General features: G+C 45.5%; 1 protein-coding gene across 1 annotated transcript; it reads left to right on the top strand.

Moving 5' to 3' along the window:
• Positions 1-9,419: 9,419 nt before the first annotated feature.
• slc25a46 (solute carrier family 25 member 46) lies at positions 9,420-22,002 on the top strand. The gene is made up of 9 exons (XM_020938959.2): positions 9,420-9,775; positions 13,137-13,179; positions 15,244-15,301; positions 15,401-15,478; positions 15,710-15,810; positions 16,407-16,463; positions 16,557-16,614; positions 19,844-20,057; positions 20,647-22,002. Exons 1-9 carry the CDS (start codon positions 9,565-9,567, stop codon positions 21,003-21,005), a joined length of 1,179 nt encoding a protein of 392 aa, XP_020794618.1. The 5' UTR covers positions 9,420-9,564; the 3' UTR covers positions 21,006-22,002.
• The last annotated feature ends 2,998 nt before the right edge of the window (positions 22,003-25,000 follow it).

The raw sequence follows: 25,000 nt of genomic DNA, 5'->3' as shown, positions 1-25,000 counted from the left end.
GTCTCGTGTCTCGTGTCTCGTGTCTCGTCTCTCGTGTCTCGTGTCTCGTCTCTCGTGTGTCTCGTGTCTCGTGTCTCGTGTCTCGTGTCTCGTGTCTCGTGTCTCGTCGTCTCGTCGTGTCTCGTCTCTCGTGTCTCGTCTCTCGTCTCGTGTCTCGTCTCGTGTCTCTCGTGTCTCGTGTCTCGTGTGTCTCGTGTCTCTCTCGTCTCTCGTGTCTCGTCTCGTGTCTCGTGTCTCGTGTCTCGTCTCTCGTGTCTCGTCGTCTCTCGTGTCTCGTCTCTCGTGTCTCGTGTCTCGTGTCTCGTGTCTCGTGTCTCGTGTCTCGTGTCTCGTGTCTCGTGTCTCTGTCTGTGTGGAGGAGGAGTTGTACAGTTTTATTCCGTCTGCAGAGGGAGGAGCTTTAACACTTCCCTGTGTCTTGTTGTGATGATTTTGACTAAATGTGACCAAACGTGTTTTTCTCTTGTTTGTTGTGGACAGTGAAACTCTGGTCCTGAACACGTTTGTGTTGAGCTCAGGTTCATGGACACACTGTGCTCAGACTAAACACAAATACAACCAGAGCTGCTGTGTGTGTTTTCACGAGGACACAAACAGGATGGATCCTACTTTCTGAAATCTGTAGGTGCAGGTGCTGCTCCAGACGCGCCTGACGTGAGCAGTGCACCCGTCCTCGTTCACCTTTAATGCATTCTAAAAATGACATGTCCAAAAGTTTTTACGTAAGACGAAATCCACGTGCGGTGGAGCCAGACTCTGACGCTGCGTTCAGACGCGGCGCGTCTTAAGTGTTCAGGCGTCGACACTCTGGACACACGTCCAGGGCGTCGGCGTCACAATTTATAAAAGCTGAACTTTTGGCGTCGGACGCACCGCCTCAACCAATCAGGGACGAGTATTGTCGTGAACCCCCCCTCGGCCACAGGAGAGCTCTTATATACTGTGCTTCTGTGCAGGAAACATGCAAACAAACCGGGTGCGAGTTTCCTGCTCTTTTGACAGTTGAACCTTGTTTGACATTATTTTTTTGTAACATTATATGTTATGCTTTTGTGTGCAGGAAACATGTAACCGGGTGCGAGTTTCCTGCTCTCTTGACACTTGAACCTGGGTTTGAAGAGGCGTCTTGCCTGTGGAGCAATGTTTCCAAAGCGTTGTCTGTTCTTAGTAAATGTATGCTACACGTGACGTCCTAATCGCTCTGCATGTACCTGGGTGGAGTCCTGTGACCTTAGAAAGACCTGAAGGACATAACTACTGAAAAAATCTGCGTAGAAGTGTGATCCTGGTTCAGTTGGCATTGACGCCTCCGGCGTAGTTCTGCCAGGAGGTCAAGATCCAAAATTTTGAACTAGGCAGTGTTTTATAACTTACCTGGTCACAGGGTCATTTCTCCAAAAGATACTTGCATAGTGATTTGTCCTAATTGTTTTTGTATGAGCTTTTAAGTAAAACAGCAGTTACTGAGTGAGCTGGTCACAGTCATCCTGTCGTGAGCTTCCAGGCCTAAAAACCTTGAGTAAGTGAACTTTTGCACAACGACAAACGACGTTATCAGCCACATGAGCAGCGCATAAAATTAATAAAAAGCCGAAAAATAAGACAGAGACAAATCACTTGTTGGGATCTTTTGTTGAGTCTCTCCCTTTAATTAATACACATAAATTCTTACCACGAGTAAGTCCAGTCATCTGAGGTGAGTTGTCTGATAAAACACAATGTTGGGGAAATTCTCTGATGCAATGTTTTGATGCGATGCTGAATTTGGATAAATGTTTTGAGGCACTGCTGAAAATAAGTAAATATCTGCAATGTTTTGAATGTTTTGAGGTTCTGTTAAAAATAAGTAAGTGTCTGGCAAATGTTAGGAGATCGAGTAAGCAGGGGTACGAACTTAATCTGATGTACAGGGGGATGTGATGTGGTGTTTTCTAAAACTAAGTGATATTTTCGTGTGTTGTTAGAGTTATTGGAAAAGAAGTGAGTCACAGGCCACATGGTACTGGCCTGGCTTCTTAACAAGTGTCCAGAGACATAGCGACGCTTTCGCTCGCCGACGCAGCAACGGCCTTGAGTATTTTTCGTTCGTTGGCGTGCTGCTCGTGTGTCCAGTATTTTTCTCCTGACGTGCGACTGTTTTGTGAGGTTGGGCTTGTTTTTCTTGTTCGGCGGCATGATGAGCCATTTTATGGATTTTTGTAAATTGGAAATAGCCAAAAATTAAAGAAGCGCCAAATTTTAAAGTTGGGCAAATGTTGGTGAGTTTTGGCCGTTGTTCACGGGAAGAAAACGGGAGGGTTGGTCAGGAGAAAAACTTTCTGATACGACAACAGTGTTTTTTTCTGCACATTAAAGTAAACATTTTGAGAAAGCTCTGGTGCATCTCTACGTCATGGCGAGGGTCCCTGGTCACTACGAGCGACTCACTTCACGTCAGTTCACTTCCCGCTCACTCTTAGCGTCGCTTTGTGATACTAATAGGCCTTTTGCCAACTTCTGGCGCTCGGGCCTAATAATGTCATATTTTTTAAATTTTATATCCATAAACTTTGGAACATCATATTATAGGTTTTTTGAAACCTCTTGACCTTCCCCACGTCACCGTGGGGTCATTGGTGAGTGACGGGTTCGTCTGGACCATCTCGTTGAGGTCACCCATGACCTTCCATTGACTTCCATTCATTTTAGCAGTAGTACATATGGCTCAGGCCTTGGGCGTGGGTTACTGGGATACTGCTGTTCGTGCCGGGGCGACCGAGAGGACGAAGCTGCAGCACGTCCTCTCGTATTCGCCCTCGCGCTCGTCGTTGTGAAAGCAAAAGGCCCTACGCCCTGTCGGGGCTCAGGCCTAATAAGAAGATCAGAAGAAGAAGAAAGAAGAAAGAATAATACGTCACGGCGAGGCTCCCTGGTCACTACGGGCGAGTCACGTCGCCTCATTTCACTTCCCGTCCACTAGGAGCACCGCTGTGCCATACTAATATTAGTATTAGTACTTAGTGCACTGGCTGCGTCTGCATTCATGAAAATCTGATCATTTTGTACTTGTGGATTTTTGTCATAAAAACATCTGCAACATGGAACGTCTCATGAGGAATCAAAGCGTCATGTTTCAGCGTCCAAGGAAAACCGTCCATTAGAGATTTGAAGAAGTGTCCGTCTGCACTGGGACCTGCGTAAACTTGACTCTTTAGATTTATACTTTTCTGTAGAATAGAAGAGTACGAGCCACAGCCACGGAACAGAAACATGCAGCCTGTCACTCATCCTCATCCATACGCTCCAGTCTGGAATGTGAACAGAGCGGTTTAGGAGCCTCAAGGCCTCAGGTGTGTTTGAAAGGAAGAAAGAAAAAAAGCGATGTGTAAAATGTGTAAAATGTGTAAAATGTGTAAAATGTGCACGTAGGAGGAGGCAGGCTCAGATTCCTGGTGCGGTGAAACCAGTGGAGCCAGAGTTTATTCCACAGACTGTGCAGAGTGAACTCATCGTTGGGTTCAGATTTTAGATTGTTTTTTCGCTCCAAAGAAAAAACATTGGTTCATTTTGAACCTGATCATTTCTATTAACGACTATTCCCCAGAACTCAGTGTGTCACTAAATAAAACTCAAATCTCCATGAATAAAACTTTTATTCTTTTATCCTCAAACCTTTGAACGCTTCAGACCTGAGGGCAGTTTTACTACATTTGTCCTTGTCTGGATGATTTTCTTAATTTTGCTTTTAAAACTGCCCTTTTTACCCTGAAGTGTCCTACATCCTTTTTCACTCCTGGATGTTTTGTGTTTTACATTTTTCTGTAAAAAATACCAGATTTATATAGATTATTTTATTCACACGGCACATTTAACCACCTCAGGCTCTTGTGCTGATCACAGACAGAACACCCCTCTGACACAGAGAGAACACCCCTCTGACACAGAGAGAACACCCCTCTGTCACACAGAGAGAACACCCCCTCTGACACACAGAGAGAACACCCCTCTGACACAGAGAGAACACCCCTCTGACACACAGACAGAGAGAACACCCCTCTGACACACAGAGAGAACACCCCTCTGTCCACAGAGAGAGAACACCCCTCTGACACACAGAGAGAAACACCCCTCTGTCACACAGAGAGAACACCCCTCTGTCACAGAGAGAGAACACCCCTCTGTCACAGAGAGAGAACACCCCTCTGTCACACAGAGAGAACACCCCTCTGTCACAGAGAGAACACCCCTCTGTCACAGAGAGAGACACAGAACCCCCTCTGTCACAGAGAGAGAACACCCCTCTGTCACACAGAGAGAACACCCCTCTGTCACAGAGAGAACACCCCTCTGTCACACAGAGAGAACACCCCTCTGTCACACAGAGAGAACACCCCTCTGACACACAGAGAGAACACCCCTCTGACACACAGAGAGAACACCCCTCTGACACAGAGAGAACACCCCTCTGACACACAGAGAGAACACACACCCTCTGTCACAGAGAGAACACCCCTCTGTCACAGAGAGAAACACCCCTCTGACACACAGAGAGAACACCCCTCTGTCACACAGAGAGAACACCCCTCTGACACACAGAGAGAACACCCCTCTGACACAGAGAGAACACCCCTCTGTCACACAGAGAGAACACCCCTCTGACACAGAGGAGAACACCCCTCTGTCACACAGAGAGAACACCCTCTGACACACAGAGAGAACACCCCTCTGACACAGAGAGAACACCCCTCTGTCACACAGCAGAGAGAACACCCCTCTGTCACAGAGAGAACACCCCTCTGTCACAGAGAAGAACACCCCCTCTGTCACACAGAGAGAACACCCCTCTGTCACAGAGAGAGAAACACCCCTCTGTCACAGAGAGAGAACACCCCTCTGTCACAGAGAGAACACCCCTCTGACACACAGAGAGAACACCCCTCTGTCACAGAGAGAACACCCCTCTGTCACACAGAGAGAACACCCCTCTGACACAGAGAGAGAACACCCCTCTGTCACAGAGAGAACACACCCCTCTGTCACACAGAGAGAAACACCCCTCTGACACAGAGAGAACACCCCTCTGTCACAGAGAGAGAAACCCCTCTGACACAGAGAGAACACCCCTCTGACACAGAGAGAACACCCCTCTGACACAGAGAGAACACCCCTCTGTCACACAGAGAGAACACCCCTCTGTCACACAGAGAGAACACCCCTCTGACACAGAGAGAGAACACCCCTCTGTCACAGAGAGAGAACACCCCTCTGACACACAGAGAGAACACCCCTCTGACACAGAGAGAACACCCCTCTGACACAGAGAGAACACACCCCTCTGTCACAGAGAGAACACCCCTCTGACACACAGAGAGACACCCCTCTGTCACAGAGAGAACACCCCTCTGTCACACAGAGAGAACACCCCTCTGTCACACAGAGAGAACACCCCTCTGACACAGAGAGAACACCCTCTCTGACACACAGAGAGAACACCCCTCTCTGTCACAGAGAGAACACCCCTCTGACACAGAGAGAGAACACCCCTCTGTCACAGAGAGAACACCCCCTCTGACACAGAGAGAACACCCCTCTGTCACACAGAGAGAACACCCCTCTGACACAGAGAGAACACCCCTCTGTCACACAGAGAGAACACCCCTCTGTCACAGAGAGAGAACACCCCTCTGACACACAGAGAGAACACCCCTCTGACACAGAGAGAACACCCCTCTGTCACAGAGAGAGAACACCCCTCTCACCTGTCACAGAGAGAGAACACCCCTCTGACACAGAGAGAACACCCTCTCTGACACAGAGAGAAACACCCCTCTGTCACACAGAGAGAACACACCCCTCTGTCACAGAGAGAACACCCCTCTGACACAGAGAGAACACCCCTCTGTCACACAGAGAGAACACCCCTCTGACACAGAGAGAACACTCATATTCCACTGAACACAAACTGAACCACATCAGACACAAGAAACACCACTCACATACACACTAGTGTGAATGAAAAACGTAAAACGGACTAAACCAGGTCTAAACCAGGACTATCCATTTTTCCATTTTCGTCCGCTTATCCGGGGTCGGGTCGCGGGGGCAGCAGCCTAAGCAGGGACTCCCAGACTTCCTTCACCCCAGACACGTCCTCCAGCTCCTCCGGGGGGACCCCGAGGTGTTCCCAGGCCAGTCCAGAGACATAGTCCCTCCAGTGTGTCCTGGGTCTTCCCCGGGGCCTCCTCCCGGTGGGACATGAACACCTCCTGAGGGACACGTCCAGGAGGCATCCGGAACAGATGCCCGAGCCTCAACTGGCTCCTCTCCACGTGGAGGAGCAGCGGCTCTACTCCGAGCTCCTCCCGTGTGACTGAGCTCCTCACTCTGTCTCTAAGGGAGACGCCCAGACGCCCTGCGGAGGAAACTCATTTCGAGCGCTTGTATCCGCGATCTCGTCCTTTCGGTCACTACCCAGACTCATGACCAGAGGTGAGAGGAGGAACGAAGACTGACCGGTAAATCGAGAGCTTCACCTTTCGACTCAGCTCCTCTTCACCACAACGACCGATACAGCGACCGCATCACTGCAGACGCTGCACCTGTCCACCTGTCAATCTGCCCACGCTGCACCTGTCCACCTGTCAATCTCACGCTCCATCCTCCCCTCACTCGTGAACAAGACCCCGACAGACTTGAACTCCTCCACTTGAGGTAAAGACTCTCCACCCACTCGGAGAGGGCAAAACGCCTTTTTCCAGTCGAGAACCATGGCCTCAGACTTAGAAGAGCTGATCTTCATCCCAGACGCTTCACACTCGGGTCAAACCGCCCCAGTGCTGCAGGTCCTGGTTCGATGAAGCCAACAGGACAACATCATCCGCAAACAGCAGAGATGAGATCCTGTGGTCCCCAAACCGGACCCCCTCCGGCCCCTGACTGCGCCTAGAAATTCTAAACCAGGACTAAACCAGGACTACACCAGGACTAAACCAGGACTAAACCAGGACTAAACCAGGACTAAACCAGGTCTAAACCAGGTCTAAACCAGGAGTAAACCAGGACTAAAACCAGGAAACCAGGACTAAACCAGGACTAAACCAGGTCTAAACCAGGACTAAACCAGGACTAAACCAGGTCTAAACCAGGACTAAACCAGGTCTAAACCAGGACTAAACCAGGACTAAACCAGGTCTAAACCAGGAACTAAACCAGGACTAAACCAGGTCTAAACCAGGACTAAACCAGGACTAAACCAGGTCTAAACCAGGACTAAACCAGGACTAAACCAGGTCTAAACCAGGACTAAACCAGGAGTAAACCAGGACTAAACCAGGACTAAACCAGGTCTAAACCAGGACTAAAACCAGGTCTAAACCAGGTCTAAACCAGGACTAAACCAGGAGTAAAACCAGGACTAAACCAGGTCTAAACCAGGACTAAACCAGGACTAAACCAGGTCTAAACCAGGACTAAACCAGGACTAAACCAGGACTAAACCAGAAAACCAGTAAACCAGGACTAAACCAGGTCTAAACCAGGACTAAACCAGGACTAACTAAACCAGAACTAAACCAGGACTAAACCAGGACTAAACCAGGTCTAAACCAGGAACTAAACCAGGACTAAACCAGGTCTAAACCAGGACTAAACCAGGACTAAACCAGGTCTAAACCAGGACTAAACCAGGACTAAACCAGGTCTAAACCAGGACTAAACCAGGACTAAACCAGAACTAAACCAGGACTAAACCAGGACTAAACCAGGTCTAAACCAGAACTAAACCAGGACTAAACCAGGACTAAACCAGGACTAAACCAGGACTAAACCAGGTCTAAACCAGGACTAAACCAGGACTAAACCAGAACTAAACCAGGACTAAACCAGGACTAAACCAGGTAAACCAGGTCTAAACCAGGACTAAACCAGGACTAAACCAGGTCTAAACCAGGACTAAACCAGGACTAAACCAGGACTAAACCAGGACTAAACCAGGACTAAACCAGGACTAAACCAGGACTAAACCAGGAACTAAACCAGGACTAAACCAGGTCTAAACCAGGACTAAACCAGGACTAAACCAGAACTAAACCAGGACTAAACCAGGACTAAACCAGGTCTAAAGCAGGACTAAACCAGGACTAAACCAGGTCTAAACCAGGACTAAACCAGGACTAAAACCAGGACTTAACCAGGACTAAACCAGGTCTAAACCAGGACTAAACCAGGACTAAACCAGGTCTAAACCAGGACTAAACCAGGTCTAAACCAGGTCTAAACAGGACTAAAACCAGGACTAAAACCAGGTCTAAACCAGGACTAAACCAGGACTAAACCAGGACTTAAACCAGGACTAAACCAGGTCTAAACCAGGACTAAACCAGGACTAAACCAGGTCTAAACCAGGACTAAACCAGGTCTAAACCAGGACTAAACCAGGACTAAACCAGGACTAAACCAGGACTAACCAGGACTAAACCAGGTCTAAACCAGGACTAAACCAGGACTAAACCAGGTCTAAACCAGGACTAAACCAGGACTAAACCAGGACTAAACCAGGACTAAACCAGGTCTAAACCAGGACTAAAACCAGGACTAAACCAGGTCTAAACCAGGACTAAACCAGGACTAAACCAGGTCTAAACCAGGACTAAACAGGACTAAACCAGGACTAAACCAGGTCTAAACCAGGACTAAACCAGGACTAAACCAGGACTAACCAGGACTAAACCAGGAAACCAGGACTAAACCAGGACTAAACCAGGACTAAACCAGGACTAAACCAGGTCTAAACCAGGACTAAACCAGGACTAAACCAGGACTAAACCAGACTAAAACCAGGTCTAAACCAGGACTAAACCAGGACTAAACCAGGACTAAACCAGGACTAAACCAGGTCTAAACCAGGACTAAACCAGGACTAAACCAGGTCTAAACCAGGACTAAACCATGCCAAACAACAAAACTGTACCTGTAACAAAATAATTTGTAAAAAATGACAAAAAATCCTCTTGGTGATATATCGATACATCAGCCCACGATATCGATCCTGTATCATCACATTATACGACACGATATATCGATATTTTGATATTTTACCACAGCTCCGTCTGGGATCAGTGCACATCAAACTGTGTCCTCAACAGCTTTGACTTCAACTTTTTTCTTTTTCCCTTGTTCTTTGCCCAAAGCAAGAAAAATGTCTGATGAACCAATTATTCAAAAACATTATTTAAAAAAAATAAAAATTGGGGCGTGGGCCATCTGAGTGTGCTGTGCATTTTTTTCACTTTTATTTTGCTGTTCCTTGTGTTTGCACCACTACAAGAAGTTTGGTGCGTGTTTTTTTATTTGATGTTGTTTCTTGGTTCCAACTGGAAATAAAACCGGGTCGATTCAGGCTCCGCAGTTCCTCCGCGCGCCGCTGAGAGGCGCCACTGAGCCCCGCAGCAGCAGCGTCGTGAGCCCCGCAGCCCCGCGGAAACTCTCTGGACCGGATCCGGCGCAGGTGCATCGCTCCGAACCTCCGAACCTCCGAGCCTCCTCCTCCGCCCGGTGCATGCGCCGCGTCTGACCGCGTCCGCAGCCATGGCGTCCCGGCGGCCCGACAGCTTCGACGGGCTGGGCTACAGGCTGGCCCCGGACCCGCAGCTCCAGTACCGGGTCACGACTCCTCCGGACATCCCGGGCAGCCGCAACCTGCACCGGAGCCCGCAGTACGAGGACCCGGGGGCAGAGGCCGGGGCCTACAGAGCGGCGGCCGGCTGGGACGCGCCGCAGCCCGGCCTCCCTCCCTCCGGTAAGTCGGTGCGGGGCGCGGGGGTAGCGGCTAACAGGCTAATGACAGGCTAATGACAGGCTAACTGAGCTAACGCGCTCGGGGCCCGGTTGTGAAGGGCGAGTGTCCGCGAACCCGAAGGTCAGAGCCGGAACATGCGGAGCGGAGGACAGCCCGGCGCCGTGGGACAGTTGGCCGCTGTTGACACGTCTCAGTCGGCTGTGATTTCTTAGAAGAGTCGGTGTAGCAGGACGCGGCTAACGCCGAGCTAACGCGGAGCTAACAGGCTAACAAGCTAACAACAACAACAAGCAGCGGGGACAGAGCGGGGGACAGAGCGGGGACACAGCGGGGGACACAGCGGGGACAGAGCGGGGACAGAGCGGGGGACACAGCGGGGACACAGCGGGGACACAGCGGGGACACAGCGGGACAGCGGGGGACAGCGGGGACACAGCGGGGACAGGGGGACACAGCGGGGACACAGCGGGGACACAGCGGGGACACAGCGGGGACACAGCGGGGGACAGAGCGGGACAGAGCGGGGACAGCGGGGACACAGCGGGACACAGCGGGGACACAGCGGGGGACAGCGGGGACAGCGGGGGCGGGGACACAGCGGGGGACACAGCGGGGACAGAGCGGGGACACAGCGGGGACAGAGCGGGGAGGAGCAGGTGCGCGGGGCCGGGCACAGGCCTCAGCAGCGGGTCATCTCAGGTCAGGCTCTCGGATCTGCTCACGGACATCCATCCATCCATCCATTTTCGTCCGCTTATCCGGGGTCGGGTCGCGGGGGCAGCAGCCTAAGCAGGGACTCCCAGACTTCCTTCACCCCAGACACGTCCTCCAGCTCCTCCGGGGGGACCCCGAGGTGTTCCCAGGCCAGTCCAGAGACATAGTCCCTCCAGTGTGTCCTGGGTCTTCCCCGGGGCCTCCTCCCGGTGGGACATGAACACCTCCTGAGGGACACGTCCAGGAGGATCAGAACAGATGCCCGAGCCTCAACTGGCTCCTCTCCACGTGGAGGAGCAGCGGCTCTACTCCGAGCTCCTCCCGTGTGACTGAGCTCCTCACTCTGTCTCTAAGGGAGACGCCCAGACGCCCTGCGGAGGAAACTCATTTCGAGCGCTTGTATCCGCGATCTCGTCCTTTCGGTCACTACCCAGAGCTCATGACCAGAGGTTCCTCCTTGAACCATCACCTTATCGTGGTGGAGGGTTTGATGCCCGAATGATCCCGGGAGCTATGTTGTCGGGGGCTTCATGCCCCTGGTCGGGTCACCCAAGGCAAACAGGTCCGGGGGGACGGGTCAGACGAAGAACGGTTCAGAAGCCCCTTATGATGAGTGCAACACAGAGGCCAGTTACGTCACCCGGATTGGCGTCACCGGGGCCTCACCCTGGGGTGGGAGCTCATCAGCGAGCGCCTGGTGGCCGAGCCTCCCCCCACGGGGCTCGGCCGGGCTCAGCCCGAAGGAGCGACGTGGGGCCGTCCTCACGTGGGCCCACCACCCGCGGGAGGAGCCATATGGGGCCGGTGCAGAGAGATCTGGGCGGCAGTCGACGGCGGGGGCCTCGGCGACCGGATCTCCAGACATGGAGACTGTGGCTCTGGGGACATGCTCACGGACAGTGTTGGGAAATTACTTTTAAATGTAATCCCCTACAGATTACAGATTACAGATTACACACCCCAAAATGTAGTTTGTAACGGAATCCAAAAATTTACATTTACACACACACATTCACACACACACATTTACATTTACACACACATTTTCACACACACACACATTTACACACACACACACACACACACACATTTACACACACACTTACATTTACACACATTTACATTTACACACACACATATTTACACACACACACACACACACACACACACATTTACACACACACACACATTTACACACACACACACACATTTACACACACACACACATTTACACACACACACACATTTACACACACACACACATTTACACACACACATTTACACACACACACACACACACATTTACACACACACATTTACACATAAACAGAAGCAGAGGTTCACAGACCTACAGCGAGACACTTCAGACGACGTGAAAAAGGTCGATTAGAACAGAATGATCTTTGGTGTAATATTTCCTGGTCATTCTTGATGTTTGAAACATCATTAGATCATTGACATTTTTCTTTCAGTGAATTATTGAAGTATTAAGTTTACCTCAGTAATGTTTATTTTTAGTATTTATGTTGCGTCTGTGGCTTGTGATTTAAGACGAGTGCAGGTGCATCGTGGGAATGTGCACGGGAGCCAAACAGTTTATCTTTTTTTTCTTTTACCTCCTGTCGCTCTTTACCTGTAAAAATTCTACTTCGGCGACCGACTCCAGATGGAGACTGTGGCTCTGGGGACACTCACGGACAGTGTTGGGAAATTACTTTTAAAATGTAATCACAGATTACAGATTACAGATACACACCCCAAAATGTAGTTTGTAACAATCAAAAATTTACATTTACACACACACATTCACACACACACATTTACATTTACACACACACATTTTCACACACACACACACACATTTACACACACACACACACACACACACATTTACACACACACTTACATTTACACACATTTACATTTACACACACACATATTTACACACACACACACACACACATTTACACACACACACACACATTACACACACACACACATTACACACACACACACATTTACACACACACACATTTACACACACACACACATTTACACACACACACACACATTTACACACACACACACACACACACACACACACATTTACACACACACACACACACACACACATTTACACACACACATTTACACATAAAACCATGAAGCAGAGGTTCCACAGACCTACAGCGAGACACTTCAGACGACGTGAAAAAGGTCGATTAGAACAGAATGATCTTTGGTGTAATATTTCCTGGTCATTCTTGATGTTTGAAACATCATTAGATCTATTGACATTTTTCTTTCAGTGAATTATTGAAGTATTAAGTTTACCTCAGTAATGTTTATTTTTAGTATTTATGTTGCGTCTGTGGCTTGTGATTTAAGACGAGTGCAGGTGCATCGTGGGAATGTGCACGGGAGCCAAACAGTTTATCTTTTTTTCTTTTACCTCCTGTCGCTCTTTACCTGTAAAAATTCTACTTTTGTTTATTTGTGTGCTCGACTCTGCGTGAATCCTCAGTAAAGAGTTTGGAGCTGCACTCGGATCGTTCTCTGAGGATTTATTTCACTCTTGAGGCGTTTTAAGGTGGAACACCTTAAACACTTTTTACTGATTGTCTGTTGTGTTTTTGTTTGTTTTCAGAGCAGCTGAACCGATTCGCCGGATTTGGGATCGGACTGGTCAGGTGAGACATGTTTTCCCGTTTAAAGCTTTAGAAACTGAACCGTGCGGCACTTGTTTCTACGGAGACGTGACTGTTCTGCCTGGAATGTTCCACAGGCGTGATGTTAAACGGCTCGACTTCACATTTACTCGATCACAGGGTGGTTTTAGAGCGGGGTCGGCCTCTCCGCAGAGCTGACCCAGGCCTCCGTCTGGTTGGGTCTCCGTGGAGATAGAAAGGTTTAATGCCGCACTGTGGAACATTCCAGACGAAGCAAGAACATCTCCATGGAGAAAAAAAATAACATCTGAACACCAGAAAAGCTACACAGTGCAGCTTTAAAGAGCATGTGTTCTGCAAAATCAATGTTTTATAATTTGGGTTCGGTTAAGATTATGGTTCGTCTTAGATTAGGGTTCGATTATATTTAGTGTTCGATTATGTTTAGGGTTTGATTTTAGTTAGATTGAGGTTAGATTAGGGTTAGGTTGTGGTTAGGGTCGGGGTGGGCAAATTTTTTGGGTCGTGGACCACAAAGGATTCTAAAATTTGATGGAAGCTCCAGACCAGGAGCAGATGGATGGAGGGTTTTGATAAATCCACCTAGAATTTAGAATTTCTTTATTTGGAGGATAAGCCCCTTGAGAGTCTTGCCATCTCGTTTTTGAAGGGTTCCTCACAACAACAAAAGACAAATACAACAAAAGACAAATACAACAAAAGACAACAAAATACAGTCGGGCAGACAGTAGGATACGCAATTAAAAAAGCATGAAAACAACAAAATCAACACAACCAACCACACACACACTCTCACACTTGACTGTTTGACATATGATAAAACAAGTTTGGGGAAAAAAAAGCAAAAAAAATAAACAGAGTTTAAAGATAATCACAACAAGATGAACAACAAAAATTCACCAAAATGATCAAAAACAAAGACATGGGTTCTGTAAATATTGAACCAGAGCTTTTTTAAACGAAGGGACTGAAGTTAACGCACGAATCGATGAAGTAAGATCGTTCCAATCAGAAGGAGATTTATATTTAAATGTTTTCCTATTTGTTTTTTGACTCTCGGGATGAGAAAAAATCTCTGATCTGCGTGGCGTGAACTGTAAGAGGATCTGAACGGAATTAAATACTGTTTAAGATCTTCAGGAAAACTGAGATGAATCATTTAAAGATGAATAAAAACAGTGAAGTTGACGTCGGGAGCAGGACAGAGGGTGGAACCTCGTACCTCATAAAAGAAAAAAAATCACATGGGATCTGTAGAAAACTTGTGCTTCAGTTTCAGTTGAAAATCATTACAAAACATCACAACAAATTATCTGTGTTTAAAGTCTGGTTACTGAAATGACTCTTAAAACACTGGAAATTCAATCAATACAATACAGTTTTTAATCACTACCAGTCACTATTTTAAAGCTCTGAAGGTCGTTCTCTTCAGGATCTTCTCATCATCTTCATCACTGTCGTCCTGACTCTTTATGTTCCAAAACCTGTAGGAGACACAGATCTACTCGTCCTGCTCCAACCACCAGCTCCAGGACGTGGGCAGTGTCTGCGCCTGCGGGCTCGTTAGATTAGATCTGTTGTGCTTTGTTTATAATGACAACATACATGCACGCCGCTCACGCGCACGCCTGAACATGCATTTTTACACAACGGCAGAGAAACTTCTTTAGATTTCCGTGCTGTTGTGTCTTTTTCTCCAGAGCGTCAAAGTCTGGAGTGAGTTTTGTTGTGGTGATTCTCACGATGTGTCCGTGTGGTGTCGGAATGATCGGAAAAATGACTTTCCCACTGGCATAAAACGCCGCACCACAACAAAGGTCAACGTATCTGCAGAGCGCCATCTACTGGGAAACGCAGGAAAAATAAAACATTAACGAGGTTTATTAGTAGAATTTAAAAGAGTTTGGCGAGACGGATTAAAAGGTTTAAAGGGCCGCAGTTTGCCCGGGGTTACAGTGTGGTTAAATTAAGGTTAGATTAAAGTTAGGTTAGGGTTATGTTTTGGTTAAATTACGGTCAGGTTTTGGTTTGTGTTCTTCTAATGACGTCGTGTTTTGTTTTCAGTTTGTTCACTGAGAACGTTCTGGCTCATCCCTGTATCGTGTTCCGCCGCCAGTGTCAGGTCAGACTCTGCTCTCTGATTGGCTGTGTCCTCTGTTTTCTTCTCTCTGATTGGCTGTGTTCTCTGTTGTTCTTCTCTCTGATTGGCTGTGTTCCTCAGGTGAACGTCCACGCTCGCTGTTTTCACCTGACGCCCTTCAGCGCCGTGTCCGTCATGTACAGCATCAGTAAAGCCCAGGTAACGACCTGAGCCACGACCTGAACCACGACCTGACCCATGACTTGAGCCATGAACTAACACACAAGTGGACGCACAACTGGAAACACAATCTGGCAATGAACCCGGACCCTGACCCTGACCGTTTGATGATGTTTGTGTGTTTGTGTGTTCAGGGTGTGCGTTCTGTGTGTGTGTTTTGTGTGTGTGTGTGTTGTGCGTTTGATGACGTTTGTGTGTTTGTGTGTTCAGGGTGTGCGTTCTCTGTGGAAGGGCATGGGCAGCACGTTCATCGTTCACGGCGTGACGCTCGGCGCCGAGGGCATCATCAGCGAGTTCACGCCGTTACCACGGTAACCACAGTAACTACAGTTTGTCTTAAGACGTGCACGTGTTCAGTGTGTGTTCAGTGTGTGTGCACGTGTTCAGTGTGTGTTCAGTGTGTGTGCACGTGTTCAGTGTGTGTGCACGTGTTCAGTGTGTGTTCAGTGTGTGTGCACGTGTTCAGTGTGTGTTCAGTGTGTGTGCACGTGTTCAGTGTGTGTGCACGTGTTCAGTGTGTGTTCAGTGTGTGGGCACGTGTTCAGTGTGTGTTCAGTGTGTGTGCACGTGTTCAGTGTGTGTGCACGTGTTCAGTGTGTGTGTGTGTGCACGTGTTCAGTGTGTGTTCAGTGTGTGTGCACGTGTTCAGTGTGTGTTCAGTGTGTGTGCACGTGTTCAGTGTGTGTTCAGTGTGTGTGCACGTGTTCAGTGTGTGTTCAGTGTGTGTGCACGTGTTCAGTGTGTGTCATGTTGTGTGTGTTGTGTTTGTGTTGTGTGTGTCGTGTGTGTTTCATGTGTGTGTTGTGTGTTTCATGTGTGTGATGTGTGTGTCGTGTGTGTTGTGTGTTTCATGTGTGTGTCGTGTGTGTTTCGTGTGTGTTTCATGTGTGTGTGTTGTGTGTTTCAGGGAGCTTCCTCATCGGTGGAGTTGGAGACAGTTGGCTGGTCACCTGCTGCTCAAAGGGTCAGTCTTCTTCTTCTCCTTCTTTTTCTTCTTTTTCTTCTTCTCTTTAAACTCTGTCTCTTCTTTTTCTTTATGATGTCACTTCCTGTTCAGGTTGACGGCCGTCGTGGCTTTGCCGTTTTACTGCTCCAGCCTCATCGACACCGTACAGGTGAGATCTGAGCACGCTCAGTGTCACGTTCACTTTTACACTGTTACAGTGTCATTAAATACACTTTTACACTGTTAGTGTCATTAAATACACTTTTACACTGTCAGTGTCATTACATGTCACTTTAGTCACACTTTTACACTGTTAGTGTCATTAAATACACTTTTACACTGTTAGTGTCATTAAATACACTTTTACACTATTAGTGTCATTAAATACACTTTTACACTGTTAGTGTCATTAAATACACTTTTACACTGTTAGTGTCATTAAATACACTTTTACACTGTTAGTGTCATTAAATACACTTTTACACTATTAGTGTCATTAAATACACTTTTACACTGTTAGTGTCATTAAATACACTTTTACACTGTCACAGTGTCATTAAATACACTTTTACACTGTCACAGTGTCATTAAATACACTTTTACACTGTTACAGTGTCATTAAATACACTTTTACACTGTTACAGTGTCATTAAATACACTTTTACACTGTTACAGTGTCATTAAATACACTGTTACAGTGTCATTAAATACACTTTTACACTGTCACAGTGTCATTAAATACACATTTACACTGTCACAGTGTCATTAAATACACTTTTACACTGTCACAGTGTCATTAAATACACTTTTACACTGTTAGTGTCATTAAATACACTTTTACACTGTTAGTGTCATTAAATACACTTTTACACTGTCACAGTGTCATTAAATACACTTTTACACTGTCAGTGTCATTAAATACACTTTTACACTGTCAGTGTCATTAAATACACTTTTACACTGTCACAGTGTCATTAAATACACTTTTACACTGTTACAGTGTCATTAAATACACTTTTACACTGTCAGTGTCATTAAATACACTTTTACACTGTTAGTGTCATTAAATACACTTTTACACTGTCACAGTGTCATTAAATACACTTTTACACTGTTACAGTGTCATTAAATACACTTTTACACTGTTACAGTGTCATTAAATACACTTTTACACTGTTACAGTTCATTAAATACACTTTTACACTGTCACAGTGTCATTAAATACACTTTTACACTGTTACAGTGTCATTAAATACACTTTTACACTGTTACAGTGTCATTAAATACACTTTTACACTGTTACAGTGTCATTAAATACACTGTTACAGTGTCATTAAATACACTTTTACACTGTCACAGTGTCATTAAATACACTTTTACACTGTCACAGTGTCATTAAATACACTTTTACACTGTCACAGTGTCATTAAATACACTTTTACACTGTTAGTGTCATTAAATACACTTTTACACTGTTACAGTGTCATTAAATACACTTTTACACTATTAGTGTCATTAAATACACTTTTACACTATTAGTGTCATTAAATACACTTTTACACTGTCAGTGTCATTAAATACACTTTTACACTGTCAGTGTCATTAAATACACTTTTACACTGTCAGTGTCATTAAATACACTTTTACACTATTAGTGTCATTAAATACACTTTTACACTATTAGTGTCATTAAATACACTTTTACACTGTTAGTGTCATTAAATACACTTTTACACTGTTAGTGTCATTAAATACACTTTTACACTGTTAGTGTCATTAAATACACTTTTACACTGTTACAGTGTCATTAAATACACTTTTACACTGTTACAGTGTCATTAAATACACTTTTACACTGTTACAGTGTCATTAAATACACTTTTACACTGTTACAGTGTCATTAAATACACTTTTACACTATTAGTGTCATTAAATACACTTTTACACTGTTGGTGTCATTAAATACACTTTTACACTGTCACAGTGTCATTAAATACACTTTTACACTGTCACAGTGTCATTAAATACACTTTTACACTGTTGCAGTGTCATTAAATACACTTTTACACTGTTAAAGTGTCATTAAATACACTTTTACACTGTTAAAGTGTCATTAAATACACTTTTACACTGTTACAGTGTCATTAAATACACTTTTACACTGTTACAGTGTCATTAAATACACTGTTACAGTGTCATTAAATACACTTTTACACTGTCACAGTGTCATTAAATACACTTTTACACTGTTACAGTGTCATTAAATACACTTTTACACTGTTAGTGTCATTAAATACACTTTTACACTGTTAGTGTCATTAAATACACTTTTACACTGTTAGTGTCATTAAATACACTTTTACACTGTCAGTGTCATTAAATACACTTTTACACTGTTAGTGTCATTAAATACACTTTTACACTGTTACAGTGTCATTAAATACACTTTTACACTGTTAGTGTCATTAAATACACTTTTACACTGTTAGTGTCATTAAATACACTTTTACACTGTCAGTGTCATTAAATACACTTTTACACTGTCACAGTGTCATTAAATACACTTTTACACTGTCACAGTGTCATTAAATACACTTTTACACTGTTAGTGTCATTAAATACACTTTTACACTGTTACAGTGTCATTAAATACACTTTTACACTGTTACAGTGTCATTAAATACACTTTTACACTGTTAGTGTCATTAAATACACTTTTACACTGTCACAGTGTCATTAAATACACTTTTACACTGTTAGTGTCATTAAATACACTTTTACACTGTTACAGTGTCATTAAATACACTTTTACACTGTTACAGTGTCATTAAATACACTTTTACACTGTCACAGTGTCATTAAATACACTTTTACACTGTTAGTGTCATTAAATACACTTTTACACTGTTACAGTGTCATTAAATACACTTTTACACTGTCACAGTGTCATTAAATACACTTTTACACTGTTAGTGTCATTAAATACACTTTTACACTGTCACAGTGTCATTAAATACACTTTTACACTGTTACAGTGTCATTAAATACACTTTTACACTGTCACAGTGTCATTAAATACACTTTTACACTGTTACAGTGTCATTAAATACACTTTTACACTGTTACAGTGTCATTAAATGCACTTTTACACTGTTACAGTGTCATTAAATACACTTTTACACTATTAGTGTCATTAAATACACTTTTACACTATTAGTGTCATTAAATACACTTTTACACTGTTAGTGTCATTAAATACACTTTTACACTGTTAGTGTCATTAAATACACTTTTACACTGTTAGTGTCATTAAATGCACTCTTGATTAATAATAATATTAATAATAATAATAATACTTGTGCACTAAAGTGTGAGTGACGTCTGGTGTTGTTTTTCAGAGTGAGATCGTGCGTGACGACTCCGCCTCGCTCCTCGACTGCCTGCGGGAGGCGCTGTCTCGTGTTCTGGGTATCGGTGCTCCTCACAGTCGGCGTCTGCTGCCGCTGAGCGCTCTGCTGTTCCCCGCCGCGCTGCACGCCGTCCTCAAGTACTGCGTGTCCACCTGCGTCCAGAGGGCGGCGCTGTGGCTCCTGCAGCGGCGCAGGAAGGAAGGTACGAACGGACGAGGCTCCAGTTTGAAATGTAGAAAGATTTAAACATCAATATTTAATCAAAGGACTGAAGTCTGATCAGCAGAATGTTCCGTGTACATACAGAACGTGTGTTCCGTGTGTTCCGTGTGACTCTGTAGTTTAATAACCAGAATGTTCCGGATGTTCCGTGTGTTCCGTGTGACTCTAGTTTAATAATCAGAATGTTCCGGATGTTCTGTGTGTTCCGTGTGACTCTGTAGTTTAATAACCAGAATGTTCCGGATGTTCCGTGTGTTCCGTGTGACTCTAGTTTAATAATCAGAATGTTCCGGATGTTCTGTGTGTTCCGTGTGACTCTGTAGTTTAATAACCAGAATGTTCCGGATGTTCCGTGTGTTCCGTGTGACTCTGTAGTTTAATAATCAGAATGTTCCGGATGTTCCGTGTGTTCCGTGTGACTCTGTAGTTTAATAATCAGAATGTTCCGGATGTTCCGTGTGTTCCGTGTGACTCTAGTTTAATAATCAGAATGTTCCGGATGTTCCGTGTGTTCCGTGTGACTCTAGTTTAATAATCAGAATGTTCCGGATGTTCCGTGTGTTCCGCAGAGGCGTCCGACCCTCTGGACTCGTACTTCGTGGACTTGGCGTCGCAGTGGGCGGGGTCTCTCTTCTCGGACGTGCTGTGTTTCCCTCTGGAGACGGTTCTTCACCGTTTGGCGCTGCAGGGAACTCGCACCATCATCGACCACACGGAGCAGGGCGGCGCTCTTCAGGTTCTGCCCGTCAACACGCAGTACGACGGGTTCTCCGACTGCCTCTCCTCCGTCCGACACAAAGAGGGCGCCGCCTCCTTCTACCGCGGCGTCGGCGCGCTCACGGCGCAGTACGCCCTGCACGCCGCGCTGCTCGCCCTGAGCCGCGCCGCGCTCAGGCTCGCCATGGACGCCAAAGCTCTGCGGGCGTGACCGCGATATGCAAATCAGGCCACGCCCAAATATGGCCGCAGGAAGAGACTTGTGACGTGTTTAGATTATTTATCCCGAAGTTCATTTAAAACTAGAGTCTGCGAGAAATGACCTGCCCAAGTCCAGCGCTGGAACCACCCGAGGACCCGAGGGACCCGAGGGACCCGAGGGACCTGAAGGACCTGGAGGACCCGAGGGACCCGACTGAGGGACCTGAGGGACCCGTGAGTCTGACGTTTTAAACGTTTGGCTGAAACTCCGGCCGTGGTTTTCTGTGTTCTGTTTGTTCTGTTCTGGTTCCTGGAGTCGTGTTTGTTTCGTTCACATGTTCAACATAAACGAGTTCTTCTCTCAAACTGAAAACACTCTGCTCCACCTTGTGATGTCATCGTGTGGTGATACAGGAAGTGCTCCACTGTGTTTTTAAACTCCACACACCTTCACTAGAATCACCTGGATCATTTCAGTCCTGGAGTTGTTGATCTCGACTCAACTAAAGGGAAAAGGAGCTGAGAACTTGATGACATCACGAGGTGGAACAGAGCGTCTGGAGGTTTGCAGATGTAACAGACTGAGAATAAAGAGTCACTCAAACAAACACGACTCCAGCTCTGAGTGAGACCAGGACCACGAGAACAACAGAACATGAGAACAACAGAACATGAGAACAGAACATGAGAACAGGAGAACAGGAGCGTCTCCTCTGTGGTTGTGGTGAAGTGCGCTCCCTCTAGTGGTCGTTTTCAGTAAGACATTTCCAAAGAATTCTGGGAAACGGAGTCAAACTGTGCCAAGTGTCAAAAGCAAACGACGTCTTCAAACGAGAACCACAGACTCACGTCTGCATCCAGAACGACTGGAACCACGAGCGAGAACAAACCCACTGAAGGAACCAGGATCAACAGGAACATCAAGACTGGTTTAGTCCTGGTTTAGTCCTGGTTTAGTCCTGGTTTAGTCCTGGTTTAGTCCTGGTTTAGACCTGGTTTAGACCTGGTTTAGTGGTTTAGTCCTGGTTTAGTCCTGGTTTAGACCTGGTTTAGTCCTGGTTTAGTCCTGGTTTAGTCCTGGTTTAGTCCTGGTTTAGTCCTGGTTTACCTGGTTTAGTCCTGGTTTAGACCTGGTTTAGACCTGGTTTAGACCTGGTTTAGACCTGGTTTAGTCCTGGTTTAGACCTGGTTTAGTCCTGGTTTAGACCTGGTTTAGACCTGGTTTAGACCTGGTTTAGTCCTGGTTTAGTCCTGGTTTAGACCTGGTTTAGTCCTGGTTTAGTCCTGGTTTTAGACCTGGTTTAGTCCTGGTTTAGACCTGGTTTAGACCTGGTTTAGACCTGGTTTAGACCTGGTTTAGACCTGGTTTAGACCTGGTTTAGTCCTGGTTTAGTCCTGGTTTAGTCCTGGTTTAGTCCTGGTTTAGACCTGGTTTAGACCTGGTTTAGACCTGGTTTAGACCTGGTTTAGTCCTGGTTTAGTCCTGGTTTAGTCCTGGTTTAGTCCTGGTTTAGACCTGGTTTAGTCCTGGTTTAGTCCTGGTTTAGTCCTGGTTTAGTCCTGGTTTAGTCCTGGTTTAGTCCTGGTTTAGTCCTGGTTTAGTCCTGGTTTAGACCTGGTTTAGTCCTGGTTTAGTCCTGGTTTAGTCCTGGTTTAGTCCTGGTTTAGTCCTGGTTTAGACCTGGTTTAGACCTGGTTTAGTCCTGGTTTAGTCCTGGTTTAGACCTGGTTTAGTCCTGGTTTAGTCCTGGTTTAGTCCTGGTTTAGACCTGGTTTAGTCCTGGTTTAGTCCTGGTTTAGACCTGGTTTAGTCCTGGTTTAGTCCTGGTTTAGACCTGGTTTAGTCCTGGTTTAGACCTGGTTTAGACCTGGTTTAGACCTGGTTTAGACCTGGTTTAGTCCTGGTTTAGTCCTGGTTTAGTCCTGGTTTAGACCTGGTTTTAGTCCTGGTTTAGACCTGGTTTAGACCTGGTTTAGACCTGGTTTAGACCTGGTTTAGACCTGGTTTAGTCCTGGTTTAGTCCTGGTTTTGTCCTGGTTTAGTCCTGGTTTAGACCTGGTTTAGACCTGGTTTAGACCTGGTTTGGTCCTGGTTTAGACCTGGTTTAGTCCTGGTTTAGACCTGGTTTAGTCCTGGTTTGGTCCTGGTTTAGACCTGGTTTAGTCCTGGTTTAGTCCTGGTTTAGTCCTGGTTTAGTCCTGGTTTAGACCTGGTTTAGTCCTGGTTTAGTCCTGGTTTAGACCTGGTTTAGTCCTGGTTTAGTCTGGTTTACCTGGTTTAGACCTGGTTTAGTCCTGGTTTAGTCCTGGTTTAGACCTGGTTTAGTCCTGGTTTAGTCCTGGTTTAGACCTGGTTTAGTCCTGGTTTAGACCTGGTTTAGACCTGGTTTAGTCCTGGTTTAGTCCTGGTTTAGTCCTGGTTTAGTCCTGGTTTAGACCTGGTTTAGACCTGGTTTGGTCCTGGTTTAGACCTGGTTTGGTCCTGGTTTAGTCCTGGTTTAGTCCTGGTTTAGACCTGGTTTGGTCCTGGTTTAGACCTGGTTTAGACCTGGTTTAGACCTGGTTTAGTGGTTTAGTCCTGGTTTAGACCTGGTTTTAGTCCTGGTTTAGACCTGGTTTAGACCTGTTTAGTCCTGGTTTAGACCTGGTTTAGACCTGGTTTAGACCTGGTTTAGTCCTGGTTTAGACCTGGTTTGGTCCTGGTTTAGACCTGGTTTGGTCCTGGTTTAGACCTGGTTTAGTCCTGGTTTAGACCTGGTTTGGTCCTGGTTTAGACCTGGTTTAGACCTGGTTTAGACCTGGTTTAGTCCTGGTTTAGTCCTGGTTTGGTCCTGGTTTGGTCCTGGTTTGTGGTCGTGTATAAACAGGTGCATTGTGGGAGTTGGAGTTTGTTCCAGGTTAAAGTTCCACAGTGGAACATTTGAACAAACTGGAGCTGATGAAGAGTTTGGATCAGAGTCTCACAGTTAGAAAAATAAAACTCATCATTAAATTCAACATAATAAATCAAATCAAATCAAATAATAAAACTGATGTTTGAGTCGGACGAAGATCTGAATCAAAACTTTTCTTTTGTTGATATTTGTGAATTTCTCCTGGTGTAAAAATGTGTCTGAAACAAAATAATATTTAACTTCTACAGATTCTTATAAAAAAATCACATCAGTGAAATAAAAACGTCATTTCAGGAAATTCTGAACATTTTAAATGAATTTTGTTCTTTGAAAAATGCACTTTTCTGTTTTGCACTGATGCTGTTCAATAAAATGGATGAACTATAAAAGAACCTGCTGTAGTCCTGGTTTAGTTCTGGTTTAGTCCTGGTTTAGTTCTGGTTTAGTCCTGGTTTAGACCTGGTTTAGTCCTGGTTTAGTCCTGGTTTAGTTCTGGTTTAGTCCTGGTTTAGACCTGGTTTAGTTCTGGTTTAGTCCTGGTTTAGTTCTGGTTTAGTTCTGGTTTAGTCCTGGTTTAGTTCTGGTTTAGACCTGGTTTAGTTCCTGGTTTAGTCCTGGTTTAGTCCTGGTTTAGTCCTGGTTTAGACCTGGTTTAGTCCTGGTTTAGTCCTGGTTTAGTCCTGGTTTAGTTAGTCCTGGTTTAGTTCCTGGTTTAGACCTGGTTTAGTCCTGGTTTAGACCTGGTTTAGACCTGGTTTAGACCTGGTTTAATCCTGGTTTAGTCCTGGTTTAGTTCTAGTTTAGAGCCTGGTTTAGTCCTGGTTTAGTTCTGAATTTTTATTTATTTTTTTAATCTAAAATGTGAATGTGAGAAAATGTTGAAAAAACTTGATGAAAAATGTGAGACAAAAATGATGAAAATAATGAGTGTGAGAAAAACTAAAAAATTGATGAAAAAAAATGTTTTGGTGGAAAAATGCCGGAGTGGAGGAGGTTGTTGCTGGTGTCGAGGGTGAGAAAAGTGAATTGAAAATTCTGTGTATATTTAGTAAAAATAAATAAACTTGGAGTGAGTGTCACAAAAATTATAAAGTCAGTGATTTTTTTTTTT

The sequence above is a fragment of the Boleophthalmus pectinirostris genome, unplaced genomic scaffold (assembly GCF_026225935.1).
Source record: "Boleophthalmus pectinirostris isolate CB_2022bp ecotype Guang Dong unplaced genomic scaffold, ASM2622593v1 HiC_scaffold_2825, whole genome shotgun sequence".
NCBI lineage: Eukaryota > Metazoa > Chordata > Actinopteri > Gobiiformes > Gobiidae > Boleophthalmus > Boleophthalmus pectinirostris.
This window is presented reverse-complemented; position numbering and strand designations above follow the sequence as displayed.

Excerpts from the sequence above, each read along its gene's own strand:
- slc25a46 (XM_020938959.2), top strand. The coding sequence starts at position 9,565 with ATGGCGTCCCGGCGGCCCGACAGCTTCGACGGGCTGGGCTACAGGCTG. Across the intron at positions 15,302-15,400 it reads TGTTCCGCCGCCAGTGTCAG|GTGAACGTCCACGCTCGCTG; the intron begins GTCAGACTCTGC and ends TGTGTTCCTCAG. Across the intron at positions 16,615-19,843 it reads GCCTCATCGACACCGTACAG|AGTGAGATCGTGCGTGACGA; the intron begins GTGAGATCTGAG and ends GTTGTTTTTCAG.